General features: G+C 39.3%; 1 protein-coding gene across 1 annotated transcript; it reads right to left on the reverse strand.

Moving 5' to 3' along the window:
• Positions 1 to 25: 25 nt before the first annotated feature.
• LOC109066797 (myotilin-like) lies at positions 26 to 19,670 on the reverse strand. Its single transcript, XM_042769756.1, has 16 exons — positions 19,312 to 19,670; positions 17,961 to 18,013; positions 17,315 to 17,447; positions 16,610 to 16,666; positions 16,372 to 16,513; positions 16,144 to 16,167; positions 15,903 to 16,022; positions 13,493 to 13,649; positions 8,713 to 9,414; positions 7,907 to 8,153; positions 7,390 to 7,427; positions 6,928 to 7,063; positions 6,482 to 6,689; positions 5,301 to 5,466; positions 809 to 942; positions 26 to 616 (listed from the first exon to the last, which is right to left on the reverse strand). Exons 2-16 carry the CDS (start codon positions 17,966 to 17,968, stop codon positions 486 to 488), a joined length of 2,403 nt encoding a protein of 800 aa, XP_042625690.1. The 5' UTR covers positions 17,969 to 18,013; positions 19,312 to 19,670; the 3' UTR covers positions 26 to 485.
• Between the last annotated feature and the right edge of the window lie 1,188 nt (positions 19,671 to 20,858).

Raw genomic sequence — 20,858 nt, forward strand, 5'->3', positions numbered from 1 at the left:
AAAAAATACCTTAGAGATAAATCTGTAGTGTTTTCACAAAGATCTTTACTCAAATGTTCATGTCACATCATATTTAACACATGATATCTGCGTTCAGGACTGTAATCAATACATTTGACCAAATTCTTTGTACTAGTAGCAAAAATTCCAACAAATATCGTTTTCAGTACATATAAGATCATCATGTGGTTTCCGAGTGTATCAGTGCACACTTATTGAGCTTCCACAGTGGACACACGGCATCAACAACAAAATACAGCAATCAAAGCATTAGTCTAGTTTATGCAGAACTGAACAAACTAAAATAATTAGATAAATACGCAGCTTTACATGAGACTGGTAATCCATATCCAACCAAATCAACCATGAGAGCGTGTTGATTCTCACATCCAGTCATTCCTCAGGCAGACACTGGATAAAGTGCTTAACTGGCTCATTTACAGAGACATATACTACATAATAATATCTGATGTCAACATGAGTTTCTACAGTTCTTCGCTCTCATATAGTGGGGCGGTGTGATGAGGAACAGGCTCTGTGCTCAGTGTGGAAAACTGGCTCAAGATGGGAAGACTCTTCAGCGTCCTGACAGGAGGGGAGGACTTATTCAGTCGAGCTACGAGAAAACAGGCATACTTAGGCTGAGAGGCAAATCAGGTTAACAGAAAATAATTCAATAATTGTGTCGCATCTAAAGACATTTAAAACTCATTTGTGAGGTCATAATAATTGAGAGACGACCTGGAATAATTTCAAACATAACTTTCAAACATAAACTAAGCAAAGTAAACACAGTAAGTGCACTTACTGCCCACGTCTAGCCTGGCGTTGCATGTGGACATGCCTGCTTCATTAATGGCAGATACAGTGTACCAGCCCGCATCAGACTTTATCACTGGATCAATGACCAAACACTGCTTTCCTGAACCGTCCTGAGAAAGACTGACAGCAAACATGCAAACGTCACGGGAAATGCACACATCTGCAAAGACTACATCAATACAACTCATCTAGCAAAAAAAACTGTCCAAGACATTAATGTGTTAAATCAGTTTTTTATAAAGTAAATCGAAGAATCTATCTAAAGTATTATTACCAAGGACATCTATTCTGTGCAGCTAAAATCCATAGGAATGTGTTTTTTTTTAAACTCAGTTCTTCAGAAACCATGTTACCTGACCATTCTCGCCCTGTTGCGTTTATTTATTTTTTCTGTGTTCTATTTCATTAAATAAATTGTTTCTGAATATATTGTTAGTGCTTTGGACTAGGGTAAAAAAAAAAAGTATATATATATATATATATGTAAAAAAAAAAAGTATATATTATATATCAAGATATATATATATATATATATATATGAAAATTTGTAGATTGTAAAGTCTAAATCAGACTATTTCATATAGGAAATTTCTGTGAAATAACCATTTTTTGATTGAATTTTCCTCTTGGACTTCTGTTATGGTGCCTTTGTTTTTCTTCATATGTTATAGGATATAGGACATTCAACAAAATAACTTTATAATGTAAAACAGCTAAAAAAATAAAAAAAAATTGTGCTCCACAGGAAAAGAAAGGAAAGTAAATGATGAATCTTTGTTTTTGTATGAATTATTCCTTTCTTCAACTGTCTTTAAACACAAAAATCGACCAAATTTGTCATTTAAGTGTATAAAAAGTATAAAATATTTTATCTTCATATCTTAAATAATATGCAATATCGCTCCAGTCACTAACATAACCTTGGTTCCCTGAGATAACAGGAATGAGCTTTGTGTGATACACTATGGGGTAACTCCTGTTTACTGAATACTGAAGCCTGATTTGTTTACGTTCATGTAACTGCATGAACAAATTGCATTTCAGCCTGCCAAAACGGGCAGAGCAGACTGCTTATATAAGATGGCACTGAATGCCATTCCATCAGAATCTTTTGACTGATAAGCGGCAGTCATCGAATAGTGTATCTTTATAGCATGGTTGTATACGCAACTATCGTTTCCATTTTCTCAGGGAACCAAGGTTACATTAGTAACCAGAGCATTACCTTTCAAAACAAGCTCTCACTTTGCATGAAACACTAATGCAGACTGCGTTCAGTAGTGCCATGTTATAAAAGCGCAAAATCCTCTGTGTTTGGAAGAGATAGAATGGTAATAACCTGTTCTCCTGTTACCTCCTGTAACCTGTTGGGGGCAGTCATGGCCTAATAGTTAGAGAGTCAGACTTGTAACCCAAAGGTCATGGGTTTGAGTCTCAGGTCCGGCAGGGATTGTAGGTGGGGGGAGTGAATAACCAGTGTTCTCTTCCACCCTCAATATCACGACTGATGGGAGACCCTTGAACAAGGCACCGAACCCCCAACTGCTCCCCGGGTGCCGCAGCATTAGCTGCCCACTGCTCCGGGTGTGTGTTCACAGTGTGTATGTGTTTGTTCACTACTCACTGCTGTATGTGTGCATTTTATGGGTTAAATGCAGAGCACAAATTCCAAGTATGGGACACCATACTTGGCCACATGTCACGTCCTTTCCTTCCTTTCCTTTTCTTCTCTGAATGGAGTGGAGAGCACCTTAGGCAAATAGCCATGTCTTGGTTTGAGGATGACTTTACAGTCGATAGGTCCAATCTCAAGGCAAAAAGTGCTTGCAGATCGCTCACTCGCTTGACAGATGCTAAAGTTGTAGATTTTGCTTCACACTGGACCAGGTGCCAAATGCCAGTCTGCCCTTCCACAGCGCTCCCTCCCTGACAACCTTCCTCCCAGAGGTCAGTCCCAATTGGATGCCTTCCTGGTACAGGTGAGGGGGCCTTTCAAGGGACCACAGCTCTGATGCAGTGGTGGTTCACCTTGAGGCAAAGATGTCCCAGACACGAAGCGTGGGACAGTTCACTGGCTTTGAGCCAAAATTGGAGGAGCTTCACATGAAGCAGGCCCAGCGGAATCACAGAGGAGGTGGACATCATTTCCTGTCCATCAGAAAGCTACCCGCTGGGCTAAACTGATTTTGAGCCCAAGGTGCTCCAGGTGGCTGAGCAGAAAGTGACCTGTGAGTAAAGAGTTCACACTCTGACCTGGTTAACACTATGCTAGTAGTCAATGTAATTCATGATGCGGATTGTAAAAGTGCACAGGGCCAGAGACAGTTCGAAAGGCAGTACGGTATATTGAAAAACCACTCCCTCAAATGCAAATCTCAAGAATGGTCTGTGATGAGAGGCTATCTGGTTATGAATCTTCCAGATCCATCGATAAAAACCAGTCCCCTTGGCATACTTGCGTAAGGATCTGTTTCAAAGTTAACATTCTGAATAGGCGTCTCATTATGGCACGGTTCAGGTGTCTGAGATTGAGGATGAGCCTGAGCCTACCATGTTTCTTGGAAACGAGAGAGTAGTGGCTTTAAAAGCTTCACTTGCTGTTCGTTTGCGGAACGGACTTCACGGCACCTTTTGCAGACAGACTGTTCTTCAGATCGGAAGACATGTGCATCATGGTCCTGTACCAAAGTTTGAATGACACCTCTAAAACAAGGGGTTTTCAAGTGAATTGGAGTGAGTAACATTTGCCGAGCAGCAAGTGGTTTGAGTTTTTTGAATGTCAGATCACTGTGTGAAAGCAGGGGACTGACATTTGAGCTGTCATGTAGAGGAGAAGTGCTCTTTTGAGTTATGGGTCTGCTATCACAGTGGTAATTTGCTTGAGCACATGCTGAGTGGGTAGGAGGGCCCAGCACTGACAGAGCTTCCATCGCCCAGAGCTGAACAGGGTACTGGGAGCAAGTGCAAGACTTCTTTGTGGGAAGTCCAGCCTCAGCAGGACTTAACCCTCTCTGTTTTGAGATCGGGATGGCTTTTGCGGCTCAGGGTCCTACGTCACTTTGGGGCAGGGACCCTGGTGCTTAGCAAAAGGGAAGTGTTTATCCCTCTGAGAGCGCTGTCAGAGCTCAGGTTCTGTTTTGGGTTGAGGCTGAGTGTGGAGACAGAGCAGGCTTCACAAGCTGTTGGGATGATGGAGCCTTCTGGTAACTTGAAACAGCTGCCAAGCTGGAGCACTTAGGAAGAAAGTGGCACATGGCCTGCAACGACTTCTGGGCTGCAGTGAAGTGCTCTGCGTATTCGTCAATGGCATGGGCGAATAACTCCATGGGGGAGACTGGGGAGTCGTGGAAGGTGACTTTGTCCTCATCCATGATCTCTGTGAGATTCAACCAAAGGCACTCAAGCACCACCAAGTTTGCCATGGCCTTGCTGATCACAGTTGCACCGCGCAGTACTTTAAAGGCATCAGAACTCAGGCCTGACTCGTTCATTGCTGCAGGAAGAGTGAAGTACTTGGGACCTGTGCTGACGTGAGATCACTTGAGTCTGGCTGCTCAGTACCCTGACTCCTCTGTTTCTTCCTTGAGGTCCCTTTGAGGCAATAAATGGGGAAGTCGTGGCCTAATGGTTAGAGAGTCGGATTTGCAATCCAAGGGTTGTGAGTTTGAGTCTCGTACCAGCAGGAATTGTAGGTGGGGGAGTGAATGTACAGCACTCTCTCCGTCCTCAATACCACGACTGAGGTGTTCTTGAGCAAGAGACCGAACCCCCAACTGCTCCCCGGGCGCCGCAGCATAAATGATACCCACTGCTCCGGGTGTGTGTTCACGGTGTGTGTGTGTTCACTGCTGTGTGTGTGCACTTTGGATGGGTTAAACGCAGAGCATGAATTCCGAGTATGGGTCACCATACTTGGCTGTATGTCACGTCACTTTCACTTTCACTTTCATAAACGGCAGAGCAGTAGGGACGGGGCTGCCCTCATGAAAGAAGGTGATCCGTAAGCGAAGAGAGATGAGACTCATGTTCTCGCAGTGAGAGCAGCCTGTCTTCGTAAGTGCAGCTAAAAACAGCCCAGGCAAGTGATGCACTCACTGTGCCTTTCTGAAGCGTGCAGGGGCGCTCTGCATGAGCCATGCTCGTGGCGCGACTTCTAAACAGACTTCTCCATTCTTCTTCTTCAGAGTCCAGCAAGGAGATTGCACTGAAGGAGAAAATTCTGATAAAATGGAATTTGGCACCAACTTACATATGCAGACTGCTCCGCCCGTTGGCGGGCTGAAATGCCATTTTTTCGAACAGCTACACAAACATTAACAAATCAGGTTTTATTATTCAGTGTAAACAGGAGTCTCCCCATAAGCGTTTCATGCAACATGACAGACCCTTTCGAAAGGGAGCTAAAAATATAATCTATATAGAAAACATTTTGCATCCACACTCACATTCACAAGTGAATGATAACAATAATGTCAGACCTCATTCTCATGGGGTCGATTCGCAGCATTTCCTTGTCTTTCTTCCAGTAGAGCTGAGGTGTTGGAGATGCCGCCACCTTACACTCTAACCGCACAGCATCGCCCTCGAGAACCCGAGAATTCCTCATCTTCACCACAAATGTGGGAGGACACAACTGCTCCTGAGCTGAGGACATACGGAGAAGAATTACATTCACTTCAGAGTCATTGTGTCATATAATGAACAGAGGTGCCTGTAGATAACCAGAGGACCCTGAGATACAACATTACAAGCCTGAATAAAAATGTCACTTGGCCATCAGTCAATACTCAGAATTTTCAATTTGAGCTCATGTATGAATGAATTCAAATGACATTACTTTAAAAACATTTGAAGACACCTGCAATAGATGCACATTCAGCACAGAGTGGCTCTCTCCCCTGACCATGAGTCATCTGAAGCAATATATTGTTAGAAAAGAACATCTATTTGGTCTACGAAAACTTTTCACAAAATATGACTGTTTCTTTTGAACAGTGTATAAGGATCATTCCTATATGGTATATTTTAATGTCCTCAACATATGTGTCTTGTGACCCTTTAATCAACAAAAGTCAGTTTCACAATGATCTTATGCAGGAAGGATAGAAAGGAGGCCACAGATGAATATACATAAAAATACTGTTTCTGCTCAATACTAGTCTTTATAAAAAAAAAAAAATTCAAATCCTTAGTTAAAAAGTTGACCATTCCCAAATCCATGACTCAAATCTATCAACAACCCCATCATATCCTGTATTAGGGATTTACAAATTCAAATCTTTTTACATTTAAATACACATTTAAATGTGATTACTCTCTCGGTCAAAAGTCTCTCCTGAGCAGCCAGAACAGAGACGACTATATATTATATACTATATACTATAAAATTCTTTTAACTTATGAAGCTTCCACCCGATTCTGCACCAACTTCTAAAAACGGCAAGGTCCGCTGATATTGTTAGTGGCGGCGGCATATGATGGCAGCTTCAGATTTGCAATTTTATTATATAACATCCATTATCTCATCATAATATAACCACAGGAAACAGCTTGCCTTGCTAAAGTATTTATGCCCTACAATTTCCTTTTTGTTTCCTCATTTTGTGATGTTGCAACCTTCTTATTCTCTACAATATACAGGCAACAAAAGGCTGCTCACCAATCACATCCAGGCGCAGAGAGAAGTGGCTCTCTCCAGCACGGTTCTTCGCTACACATTCATATACACCTGAATGATGAATGGTCACGATTTCAATAATGAAGGAGTGGATGCTTTTCTCACACACCAGCATCTTATGATAATCATCAGGTCGGATGAGTTTCCCATCGAGATACCAAGAAATATCTGGTGTTGGCAAACCTACAACCTGCAGAAAAAAAGAAAGAAAAGCAAAACTTAAAAAAAGCTAAATGTTGGTTTGTAAAGATTTTACTATTGTATTTTTGTAAAAAAAAAAAAAAACTTCTACTGTAGAGTCTGTTAGTCTCCTCCTAACTTTGCTGTGTGTGTGACATTTCGTCTTAAGAAGGCCAGAAGCATTGGAGTAATATGTTGTGGTAAAACAAATGTATACAGGATGTTTTATATCAATAAATGATAACTGCCTTAAAATCAATCCTGCAGAATCGTCCCTCTTCAACAGTAAGATCTTGCGGCACTTGTATAAAACGAGGAGCATAACACTTCTCTTGGATGGTTGATGCCTCTGTACTGTCCCCTCCGGGACAATTCTTTCTGGACCTGCGCAAGAAAAGGTGGAAATTAACCAAATTCAACCAAACTAACTCAATAAACAAAGTTAAGCTTATCCAGACAAACAGCAGTCGTACAGTAACACGGGCAGAGCTCAGAGCATTAGACAATCAGCTACAACACGTACAATGTGTCCATCTTAGATTGCGTCTGAAAAATCATTAAGAGTTTGACACATTCACTAATGTCAGCCAGTGTTCATTTATTAACTCCAAAAAGTGTCAGAACTGTTAGGTGTACATGCACAACAATAAGATGAAAGCACTTCAGAGACAAACTCCAAACTGATACTCCTATTGCAAAATGACATTTACCATATTCCTCCAGGCTGGAGACCCTCTGGAGAGCCTGGCTGTTAGAATAGTGCATAACATTTGCTTGAATAACATTAAAAAACATGATAGATAGACAAACAGACAAACTAAAGGAACTGAGGCCTTAGTGTATATTCACATGTGGCGGTATTATAATAATAGCATCATGATGAATAGGATAGCTGAAGAGCACATGGATTTTGCTCATGCTATTTTAGGCCCATGGAGAGACTGTTATCTGTTTGGTCTGGCTTTGAATATTCCTGTTGAAGTCAGCTAGAGTGATGGTAACAAATGGGAATAAAGCATAGTTGATACTCTTGAGTACCAGGGGTTTTAGTTTTATTTGTGGTATTGCTGAAGTATGATATAATATTATATAACATTAAATCTCTGTAGACATTCTAGCTTGCACATGCGCAAATCATGATCACTGCATAGTATTTCCTCTTAATGAGCTCTAATATTAATGATTGAATTGTTGCATTAAACATCAAATAACTTAAAATCACAATACCTGTGCAGGCTGTGAAATGAATGGATTTTCAAGATCAAATACTGAGGCAGCATTATCTGCTCCCAACAATCTTCTAGCCATCCGCTCCTCATATGACGTCTTCTGAAAGTTCCTTTGTTGAGGAGCTTTGTTCCGAAGCTTCTTTTCAAGGTCTTGGATAAGAGCATCTTTTGAGCCCTGAATCTCTTCATCTGTGGCACGAGACGCTGGTCGGGAAACAGTCTTCTTCAAGATTGGCTTTGGCAAGCTATAAAACAGCCCATGGGAAAATTGTATTACTTAAATGTTTCTCTTTTAAAGGAGTAATTCACCCATAAAATAAAAATCACAATAATCCACAAGTAATCCACAGCACTCCAGTCCATCAGTTAACATCTGGAGAAGACAAAAGATGAAACAAATCCAGCATTAAGACGTTTTTAACTAAAATATGAGTCTTCTATCCATAATATACAAACACACAGCTTTTGTATTGGTTTGATGTGAACTGATGTTCTGGAGTTGTGTGGTTTTTTGTTGTGTTTTTGTGGGTTGTTTTGATTTTTTTTTTGAAGGGTTTAATTAATTGTAGAGCATCCATTGCTGAGACACTGATGCAATGCTACATTTCTACAAACCTGATGAAGACACACACTCATCCTGATCTTGGATTACCTGAGGGTGAGGACATTTTCAACAAATTTAAATTTTTTTGGTGAACTATTCCATTTTAAGATCTGGAGACACTGGTATTTTAGTTATTTTTAACAAAATATATAACCATACACGTCATTGTTCAAGATACATTTCAGCCATAACACACTCACGTGTTGGGTGTGTAGGTCATGTGAGACACAGGTGGGGGCTGTAGGGGTGGAGCAGCTGTTTTCGGGATATCTGGAGATATCCGGCATGGGACAGTTGCAGGAGCATGATTCAGCGACTGAGGTGGAGGAGACCGCGGCTGTTCTTGGGCCTTTGGTGTTGGGCTGGGGGATCTAGGGGAGCACCGGGGATGTGGAGACTGAGGTGTGGAAATGCATTTGGCCTGGGAGCTCGGTAGTGAAGGCAGGACAGATGAGAGAAAAGCTGCTGATGATAGTTTCTCATTGTTTGGAGAGCGCCGTGGTTTAGGAATCAAAGTCATGCTTGAACACATGGACGTCCGAGCAGGTCCAGGCTGAGGAGGACTCAGTAAGGGAGCAGCAGTTGAAGCCGGGGGACTGAGGTTGTTGGGTTTGCTGATCTCACTGTCAGGTGTGTGGAAACTGGGCAGGGACTGGATGAAATGGCGAGGGCGCTCATAATTAAAGGCACTGGGGGGGTACAGCGATGGCGAGAAGGTGGGCAGGTCAGCCACGTTCATGGCACTGCCTCTGGGCTCCGCTGGTTTACTCAGCTTGCTGGTGGGAAGGAATGGATGTGGGACACTGTTTTTAACCCCCTCTGCTGGAGGATCAGGTTTGCTCATGGAGGAGAGCTCAGCAGCTTCAGTCAACACTTTGCTCTCCGTGTCCACAAGAGACTCCCTGTTGGAAAAACACATTTCACTATATTTTTACTCAAACCAACAGGTGTTTTCAAAAAAGGATATTACACTGATGATTTGCAGACAAGTGAATGAATTCAAAGAAAAGGGACATGAGTGACAAAGACCTTTCAATCCTGGTCCTGGAGAGCCAATGTCCTGCAGAGTTTAGCTTCAGTTTGTTCCGACATACCTGCCTGGAAGATCCTAGTAATCCTGAAGAGCTTGATTACTTTGGTTCAGGTGTGTTTAACTGGGGTTGGAGCTAAACTCTGCAGGACAGTGGCCCTCCAGGAGCCTTAGGCAATGTGACAAAGTTAAGTATAGTTTAACCCCCGTCATCGGCAGCTTCATACAGTTGAATACAGCAGTAGAGTAGGAACTCCTACTAGCAACCAGGGTTGTGTACCATTCAGAAGTGAACTGAGAATGCTTTTAAATGACCATTCACATCCATCTGAATTGAACTCGCAAATGCAACCTGTTCTGCAAGCACAACTATTACTACCTTGCTTCATTTCTTAGTTGGGGACACTTCATTTACAGCGATATCGTTGACTTGATTGCAAATGATTGCACAGATACTATTTAAACTGAACTGAGCTACATGATGACATCACTGAATTCAATGATGAACTGCCTTTAACTGTCATTTTGCATTATTGACACACTGTTCTCCTAATTAATGTTGTTCAGTTGCTTTGACACAATCTGTTTTGTTTAAAGCGCTATATAAATAAAGATGACTTGACTTGACTTGACCTTGCCTCAATTACACAAACCGGAGTCAAAGAAATTCATATAACCCCAATAAGTGTGATTTCCCAAGAAAAAGTAAAGTTTGTCAAGACAAACATTAAGGGCCAGATTTACTAAACAGGATAATCTATCATGAAGCCAGAATCCCGTGAAAAACACTGAGGGGAGTGGAAAGTTCTGCGATGATCAACTGACAACGAGCAAATTCACGAACACAGACAAATCATTTCCATAATGACCAACATAATCTTCCAAGAGAGCAATGCAAATTGGCATCTTTCACATCCATATCAAGATCAAAATGGGTTAAGACATGTTTTTTTGGTGTTAGATACTGGTGCAAGTACCAGTAAATTAACGAGCATAAACCTTAGTAAATCACTTGGCTTGATTCATTTAAATACTCTCCTCCCATAAATGATACATCTGAAAGGGAAAACCTTACAAATGCATATGCATCAATGTCAGCTACAAAAATACTGAGTCCATGTCTTTTCATCACTATTTCTTTTTTCTAATGCATGGCTTTAGTAAATCCTGACAGTAGATTTTTCATGCCAAAAGAGGGTTTGCACTGGTTCAAGCTGTTAGTAAATCTGGCCCTAAATGTCGGCTTGAGAGCCTCGTTTAAAAGTAAAAAAAATCTGCAAAACTAAACGACTGATTTAGACAGGTGTCCTGAACACCCCCCATCAGTCAGACAAACTGTTGACTTGGTGTTGCTGTGTCAGGGGCTGGTTAGGCTGCTCAAACAAACAGAGCAGTTGTGTTATTGTAAGCTTGATTGATGGCTGCTCTCAACAACTCAGTGCCTCAAGGAGGGGAAACAGGGCTAAAATAACACTAGTATGTTTTACTCTTTCTACTTCGAAAGACACCTAAAGTATGTTTGTCTCTGTCTGTGTCTACAGACGCCTCTTAAGTATATGACCATTGATCATATGTATAGCACCATACACACAAGCAAACCACCAGAAAAATCTACAAAATACACATTTATCATTTGTAAACATTCTACATGCCAAAAACATCTTTTTTTACCCTTTAATGAACATGGCAGGGGTTGATAGCGTTGTATGGTGCTGGTGTGCTTCTGTGAGAAAGCCATGTGGCTAAAAAAAGTGTCATGAGGCTCGAGTGACAGACGTAGCAGGTGCAGGGTCATTTACAGCGAAACTGGCACTCAGTTACTCTGTTTCGAGGTCATTGTGAATAAAGACCTACGCTCGCTAAATGTCATTCACTTCTCAGTAACAGTTCAGTTATGTATAACAATGAATGTTTGTGATGGTAAGCTCAGTATAAAAGCAAGAGTAAATTTCAAACAGGAAATAAATATATATTAATATGTGAGCAAAATATTTAGGAAATAAAACAAGAATGTGACAAAATGTTTTAATGGTTATGCAATTCAGATCAGCAGCTGCGGTCAGAAAGTGTTTAATTGTGGCTACTGTTGATAATGTTAGCACCATACACTGGATGGCGCCCAAAATGAATATATTTTTTTCAAAATAAATTAAATTACTAGCATAATAACTTGAATATGAACATGAATTTGAGAATGACTTAACATCTGACATGTCCCTGTCATGAAGCTTACTGACAGCTGCACTCACGCTGTCCTTAAAATCATAAAGGTTTAATTATTTGCAGGTTTAAATTCAATTTTGAGGCTTGTACAGACTTAAAAATACATTTATTTATCACCACACCAGGACCAGATGATTAACATAACATATAATATAGTTTAAAAGCCAGCAGTGCATCGTCTGCAAACACAAACACACAGCAGTGAGTGAAGGGTGGAAAAGCTAAGTCGTGAATGACCTACAGAGGTCAAACGTACAGAATCCAGATTTTTATAAAGCAAAGAACACATTTTAATTTACCTACCGAACAAAAAAAGTGAAATGACGGATTGTGAATTAATAAAATTATTAAATAGGTCAAAATTGCTACAGTTGCTAGAACAGATGTTTTGATTTTCACGACTTTTACAGATTTACAGATTTTCATTCTGATTGAAATAAAGTGTAAAAGATTATGATACAGATTACAAATCTTGTGCTTACCTGCTCTTTGAAATGCTTTTTCTGGCCAGTAATATCAACCCTGTGTAAAAGTGGTCTGAAAGGTTAAAGGTGTAGAGCGATTCTCTGGCATCTGTTCACTCATTGAGATACTGTTGGGCTGTTTATCTATAGAAAACTATGTGAGTCATGAGCAGCAGACTCCTGCCCCCACCATTCTTGAGGACCCACCCATTCAACCCACGGACAATATCGACATAGAACAATGAGAACATTGGAGTAAAAGTGAATAAATCTGTTAACTTGATTTATTCTTGTGAGGGCTGAAGATGGCATGCTCTCCAACTAGTGCCTCCACTCTCTGATGGCAGCCTCAACAGCCAACTGTCAATAACCCGTATGATAGTTTAGCTTGCTGCCAGTCAAATGTGGGAATAGAGGGCACATGCATGTAATTTATAAGGATCAACATATCACAGCAATAGATATTCCTGCTTGCAGCCTGCTTGAAGCTACCGACTACAAAAAAGAAAGCAGGAATCTTGACAAAGAAGCTAGGTATTCAACAACCGGAAATAGCTTACTTTTATGAGCTCAAATCAGTCAGTGACACTACAAATCTAGGTCACTGTAATACAATTTTGGCTAAAGGTACATATTCATCTCTTACAGCATCCAGTGGTTGCCAAGTTTACCGGAGGCATCTGTCTACCCAAATATTAGTTGTGTTTACATGGTTCTTTACCTTGGTTCTTTGAAACACAAGCCAGACATTGCTGGATAATTTTTATCCTGTAATTCTCTATCTCTCTCTCTCTCTCTCTCTCTCTCTCTTTTACTATGTTTTGACAGACAAGACAGAACTGTTAGATCAGGGAACAGCTCCTATTCGTCTACACCTATTATCTTTGAGACACCTCAAGGTCCTGTATTGGGCCCTATTTCATTTTCCTCATACCTTGTTAACAGTTGTTTGTTCTTTGTGTTTTAGTGCCATTGTATAACATAATTTAACTATGTGAAACACATTGTTTTTAAATCTGTTCCATAATTAAATTTGACTTGACTTTTGATTTGAAATTTCTGAACTTTTATTAATAAATGTTAATATAGCTAATATAATATGATCTAAGCACATTAACACATTTACACAGAGCACTATTAAATCTAAATAATAATAAATAGAGTTTATAGTCATAAACATCCGTGAAACACACACACACACACACAATTGACTTCAACAACGTAACATTTTGGCAATGCCTAAAACTCTGATAAAAGTCCTACCGTGCTACAGGGGCAGCGGTCTCTTCCTCAGAGCTGTCAGGCCATTCTGGAGGAGGAATTAGTGTGTCTTGTAGTAACAAGGGCTGGTCATCCAGCTCTAGTCCAGCTGAGCTTAGAGAGGAAGGCTCATCCTCCTCTCCCAACACCTCCTCTAGGTCTTGAAAGAATAAAATTATATCATTAAATATTGATTGTATAATTTTTTTCCCTTACTCTGATATGTGTTTGCAAAATGGTGATAGCAAAAACTTTAAATCAAATATATACAGTGCCCTCCACAAGTATTGTAACAGTAAAGACAAAATTGCTTTCTCTGCTGTGGAGTCAAGACATTTGCAAATATGATTAAATGATGAATATGCGACAAAACTACAGAATGTCACATTTTATTTTTTTGGTCTTTCGACACATACATGTTTTACCAAATAAAAAGGACAGTACTTTTAGAGTTCATCCCACTATTTGATGTGAGCACAAGTATTGGAACAGTTGAATTTAAGGCAGATGTAAAAGATTAAAAGCTAATATTTAGTTGCAGATCCCTTGCATGCAATCAGAGCAGTGAGTCTGTGACCCATAGACATCACCAGACTCTTGTTCTTATGCTTTGAAATGCTTTTCTCCAGCCTTTAATGCAGCCAATTCCAACTGTTGCTTGTTTTGGGGAGTTTCTGTCTTTAGTTTCCTCTTCAGCTGGTGAAATTAATGTTCAGTCAGATTTAAATCTGGAGATTGATTTGGGCAATCTAAGACTTTACATTTCTTTGCCCTGATAAAGCCCTTGACTGAACTGGCAAGCTGTTTTGGGTCAATGTCCTGATCCAATATGAAGTGCTTTCTAATGAGTTTGGTGGCATTTTCTTGAATATTGGTGGCCAAGATAATTTCGTACCCTTCCAAATTCATTCTGCTACTGCCATCATACATTAAGTCATCATTAAAATGAAGAGGTTCTGTTCTAGAGACAGCCATGCATGCCCATGCCATGACACCACCTCCACCAAGCTTTACAGATGAGGTTGTGTGCTTAGGATCATTTGCAGTTGCCTCTTTTCTCCACACTTTTGCTTTCCAATCACTTAGATAAAGGTTAATCTTTGTCTCATCGGTCTACTGGCTCACATTTGTGAAGAATCTTGCCTTTCTATTTTTGGTGCTGATCAGAGGTTTGCATCTTGCTGTGTATCTTCTGTAATTCTGTGTGAAATTCTCCTGCGGACTGTAGATTGTCAGAGCATCACCCCAGCGTTCTGGTGATTGTTTTTGATTTTACAGTTGTTTGTTTTTTTGTTTATTTTAGGGTTTTTTTTGATTTGTTTTTTGTTTTGTATTTTTTTTTTTATTGTTGTTTTTGTTTGTCGTTGGTTTGTGATGTCGCCGGTAGTTTTGAAGGTCTTGATTTCTCCATGCCCTTTGTTTTTCCTATAGTTCTAATTGACTTCCTCTCTTCTTTTAGCATCCACATTGCTTGCTTTTCTTTCAGAGTCAGCTTCCTTGTCTTCATCCTGGTTTGTGTGTGTCATCATCAAATGCAAGATTTAGAATGCAGAAGCAATGGATACAACTGAGACACATTCCCTGCTTTTAATAGCTGAAGAATTAATGCAACAGGACACAGCTGAACACTTAGAAAGAGCTGTGAGGCAACTGTTCCAACACTTATGCTCACATCAGATAGAGATGAAACTCTAAAAGAGCTGATCTTCTTAGCTGGTAAAAAATCTTTGTGTTGAATCACCAAATAATAAAATGTGACATTCTGTAGTTTTGTCTCATATTCATCTTTTAATCATATTTACAGATTTCTTGACTCCACAGCAAACAGAACAATTTTGTCTTTACTGTTCCAATACTTATGGAGGGCACTGTATATATATATATATATATAGATCAGTTCATTAGGAATATGCTACCTTGTTTTTCTGTATTACAGTACAGAGTATTTCATTATTATCAGAGGTGGAAAGTATTATCAAATTGGCTGAAATATTTAATGTACAAACACACAAATGGCAGGGAAAAGCATTGTTTCATAAATTACAGGTGTTCAGATGCTTCAGATTTTGTGGGATTATTGAGAAACATGGTGTTTAATGTACATTAATCATCATCACGTTGTGTGAAGTCAATTAACTTCATGTTTTTATTTGTGTGTGTTTTATTCCTTGTGTTATGGTAAAATTAATAACTTAAGTACGGAGCCCAGCACATCACATGCAAGAAAAACTAAATAAATCGTGCACACAATTTATAAATGAAGGGAACAAAATAGTAAATCATGCACACGATTTAGCCTACTATTTTTTTCCTGCATGCCATGTTCGGGGCTCCGTACTTAAGGTATATATATAAATTGATTTAGATTTGTTTGTGCTGTTTAAGCATGCATAAAATCAAACAGGAAAGGTACCTGTATATACTTCAAGCATAGCACTGCATGTCACTGTTCCAGACTGATTTGATGCTGTGCATTTAAATATCCCAGAATCTTCTGGATATGCCTCTGTGATCACGAGGGTGCACAATTCCTCTATAATAAAACAACAAAGGGTTAAAAGCCTAATATTTGACAAATGTGTTTGTGTATCTGTCAAAACAAGAATAATTCTAATCCCTTCATGCACTTTACTTTGAGATAAATGTGTACTCACCAGGAACAGAAGCTGAGCTTGCCTCTGACAAGGACAAAAATACAGTAAGAAGCAGTTTTAGTTTATTGCTATTTTGCATTCTAAATGCACCAGAAACAACTTCAGTTTTGATCAAAGCTATCGTATGGGTTCAGAAGACATGGTTTATAACACACGTGTCATATGGACCACAGAGAGCGTGTAAAATAATGCTGTAATCAGTCTGAGTTGTGTCCAGCTCTCACTCACTCTTTCTAAGAATCCGGAAGTCTGCCGAGTCGATGATCTGCTCGTCCTCTCTGAACCAGGAGATCTGCAGCGGAGGCGTTCCTCTGATCCTGCACTCCAGCACCACCAGCTGCCCCTTCACTGTACTCACGTCATGAAGACCCTGAAGACACACCAATAACAGCTCACAGCGTGTCAAACCACATCCTGATACTGATCCAGTCAGGTTACGGTTTACGGTATGTTATTATCACATTACCTTCACAAAAGTTGGAGACACTCCAGAATTCCCTGAACCCTGGTTTGTGTTCTGAACCTGAACAAAAACACACATGTGTTTAGGCTGGGTACACATAACAAAAAATAATCAACCGTATTTTATGCTTGCACAGTCAGATGAAGACGCAGATCAGCTGATTTAGTGCACTCTCAGAAAAAAAAAGTACAAAAGCTGTCAAAATGTACACATTTGTACTTTATTTACCCCTAAATGGTGCATTTTAGTACCTTAAAGGTACGTATTTTGCCTAAGTTTTCATATTCGCACCTAAATGGTATATTTAAGGACCTATTGGAAAGGTACCGCCCCAGTGACAGCTTTTGTACCATTTTTTTTTACGTTGTAAACTTTTATAAAAACATGAATAGCACAATAGCAAAAGTGATCTGTTTGGTCGTTAACTATTAAATGCATGATTTCATTATGCATCTGATCATACATAAGCATGAGTTCTTGACTGGCAGATCAACATAATACTTCTTTTAGCTCCAATATATGACAGTTTCTCAATAGTGGAGCAACATGAGTTAAATGAACTGAAATGTGGAGTGTGTATATGCATGTAGCTTTGTAAAAAAAAAAAAAAAAAAAAAAGGTTTGTGATTTGAATTTAATGTTGCAAAACTTGACTACTTTTCAGGTCTGAATGAAAAGCGTATTGATGTTACGTATTTTGGATCTCACCATTTGAGGACTGATGCAGACAGGCTGAACTAGACTTGAGTGCCTCTGCTGTATTGTAGCAGAGGAGGAGGAGGATGTGTCACGGGAGCATGATGATATAGTTAGGGACATAGTTGAGGTTTTTTTCTGAATCCTGAAAGAGTCAGAACACAACTTCATAAAGTTTATAACAAATCAATGGTTCTAAGATATTCAAGTGTTATAACTATGGAATTGGTTGTTAGTAGGTTTATATTAAATGGTATTGCACAGCGAGGAACTATTTTACCATAGTATTTAACTGTGCTGGTCACTTTTTTTTGGTGATATACTGAAGTTTTTAAGTTTAAATAATAAAAAGCACCATAAAAGTCTATGAAAGTGGATGATAAAATTTGTGCAATATATTTCAAGTCTTCTGAAGCCATACAGTGGCTTTATGCGAGAGAGTAAGTACTTGAACTACTTATACCTTGTGATGAAAGCTTTAACACTTGCCCACTGTAACTGCATGAAAGAAAGTAACCTGCACAGTTTTGATAATTTTTAGTTTTGTAGTGCACAGAATAAATAAAGTCATACGGGTTTAAAGTAAGTAAATATTGTCAGAGTTGGGTGAAATATTTCTTTAAAAGCACAGTATATGTTTTTCCTGTCTGTGTCTTACTGTGCCATGTTTCCGGTATCTCTGAAGAGTGATGATGAGCCCAGCAGGAGGCACTAGAACATTCAAGAAACTCAGGTAAGGACAACAGAAGGGCACGAGTGTTCATTATGTTTAAATACATTTGTGGAAGATTTAGTCTTAATGCTCTAATATCAATTTGCAGTAGCAGTGAATCTGTGGTATCTGTTCTTGAAGTGTCACACATCAGCTTTAATACACAACCATTACATAAAAATCTGAGGTACACAGTAGACCGTTTATATAAAGCACACACACACACACACAAATAAATAAATAAATAACTAAAACCCTGGAAAGGCAATGTAGAGTTAAAGTTGTAAATGAGCACCACTGAAAAATCGTTGTCGTGTCTGCATTCTTAAACTCTTCTGTTTATTTATACTTGAGCAAGATTTGTAAACAGATGGCTGACTTTAGCAATGCTCTGCTGTCTTTCTCTGGTACTCAACGAAACCTGAGCAGCTCTGTGAGCTAATTTAGTTGTGCCTTCAGCGTGTTGCATTTAGAAACACATGGTGCAGGATAAATCTTCCACCCCTCCGAAAGTGCCATCTCACATCATAAGAGGTCTTTAATTAAATCAAAATGAAATAACCTGAAATATTCCCTATCACTGTATCAGTCTGAAGGCATCCTGATTAGATTCATCCGGTTTTGTTCCCACAAATCACCTTGTGACTGTATAGTGCTTTCACTACAGAGTCTTCCCGTAGTGAGCTGCACCTTCAAAATAAAGTCTCAAGTCACAATAAAAAAGCATTTACAGCATGAAGTCACAGAAAGAAAGAAAAAAGAAATTCATCTCATTAACATTTGTATTTCTCTCACTGTTTAGAAAAGCAGCTATGTAATGGTGCTGTAAAGAATCCCAAAACAGAACCTACAATAAAACATCAAGAACTGCAAAGAACCACATACTGTAGCAACTCCGAAACCCAGAGACAGATAATAACAAGACTGCACGTGATGAACACATGGGACACGACATCAAATACACTCTGTTTTTCAGTACTATAACAAATTGGATTGCTATACAGTATTCTGAATATTGTATTTTCTCAACAACAACAACAACAAATATCTAGGATATACTGTAGCTTTTTTTGAAGAGTGGAATGGAAGTGTAGCTCCTATGAACGTGTTTCACTGTCAGCACTGAAGCCGTATAATGTCTGTCTATTAAACATGAGCAGGAACACAAGGCCCTCTTGCAGCAAGTCAACATATATATCTATCTAAAATAACATCAGAACAGCCTATGAGCTGGACACGGCTAATATCCTCTCTGTCGAAGCGATGAGGAACGGTTGTTTGACGGTCTGGAGCTTACCGGTGTGTGCTGTTAGTGTGAGGGCCAGTGCAGCTTCCACTGGGCTGATAACACCATGAAGGAAGATACGAAGACACAGTCGCACCGTGTTGCAGTCTTCCTCTCAAAGAGAGTGCACAGCGAGTCGTGTCGCCCCCCTCTGACAGGACGTCTTCTGTGAGACGCGGGACAGGCTCTGGGCTGCTGGTGAAGACTGGGAGGTGTAAGGTGCATCTCACATTACAGTCTGTCCATCACACACAGCTGACTCCACAGCACACGGGTGAACCGAACACTGGCCGTCAAATATAGACCACACGCATGCAGGGATGGAAATAGCATATGAAAGAAAGTCTTCTATTAATCGTTGTCCAGGGAGATTGGTAAGGCTAGTTATAAAAATATAATGTGTTATCAGAACTCCAAGCTCCAGTATGAGCCCCTTTTTGGCATTTAAACTTAAATCTCTTTATCAGGACATCATTTCTCGACGGAGCTGACTGATAAATCATTAAAAAGGCATTGTGCACCACCTTAATTAATACTACACCAGACTTTGTTTTATTTCCCCTCTGGATGTGTATCTGTGGAAGCATGGCTTCCTCTCTTGTTTCTGTCTGTAGACTAAGAGTCTTCCAGTTATCTGAGCCTCTTTGTTTGCCCTTCCTTCCGGTCTTCCCCGGCAGATGGATATAGCAAGAGGATAATAGTAGTGTACAGGGGTCAGTTTGATTACTGTAAGGGGACACGGTTCAATCTGTTACACTGCATAGGTTTGAAGTATTTTCTTTAAAATGTATGTTTTCTCTTCTGTTGATGTTTGAGTCAAGGAATATCCTCTGTTTACGAATATTAAAGTGTTGTGAGTGTTGAGGCAACAAGAACTTGTTTTGCAACCAAATTAAAATTACTTGTTGTTATGTCTGTCTAAAAAGTACTAAATGGTAAATATAGTAAAAGTTTACAAACGTTTAAAATCATGAACAGTCTTCACTTTAGATTGGCTACTGCAAAAACATGAACAAATAATTAATAAATGATTAGTAAAGATGTGTAAATAGCGTGAATTCAGACTTTTTGCCATCGAGATGACAGGGAGAATTTAGAAACATTTACAAATAATGAATAGTTATTATATTATATTATAGTTATTATAGTGTGTGTATGTATATATATATATATATATATATATATATATATATTTATATATATAATATATATTATTATTATTATTATTATTATTATTATTATTATTATTTTTATATATTTTATTTTTATTTTTATTATTATTTTTTCTTTCTTTCTTTTTCGGTTCTGGTACGTTTTAGTCCAGATTTAAATTTGATATAAATGTCTTCTTTCTGTATTTGGTATTGGTTTGATGAACATCATCACAGCGGATCACAAAACATCACAAACAGAAGGCTGCTCTGTTTTCAAGGGTCACTAGTGTCTCTGCTTCTCTGTGAGCGCCACCTACTGTCCGAGAGACACTCTGCAGGTCTGAAGAAGAAACACAAGAAACTGTTCATGGATGACAAATCTCTGAGATCTTTATGTCTGCATAT

The sequence above is a fragment of the Cyprinus carpio genome, chromosome A14 (assembly GCF_018340385.1).
Source record: "Cyprinus carpio isolate SPL01 chromosome A14, ASM1834038v1, whole genome shotgun sequence".
Taxonomy (NCBI): Eukaryota; Metazoa; Chordata; class Actinopteri; order Cypriniformes; family Cyprinidae; genus Cyprinus; species Cyprinus carpio.

Excerpts from the sequence above, each read along its gene's own strand:
- LOC109066797 (XM_042769756.1), bottom strand. Across the intron at positions 8,154-8,712 it reads ATGACCTACACACCCAACAC|CTTGCCAAAGCCAATCTTGA; the intron begins GTGAGTGTGTTA and ends GCTGTTTTATAG. Across the intron at positions 617-808 it reads CGCCAGGCTAGACGTGGGCA|CTCGACTGAATAAGTCCTCC; the intron begins GTAAGTGCACTT and ends GTTTTCTCGTAG.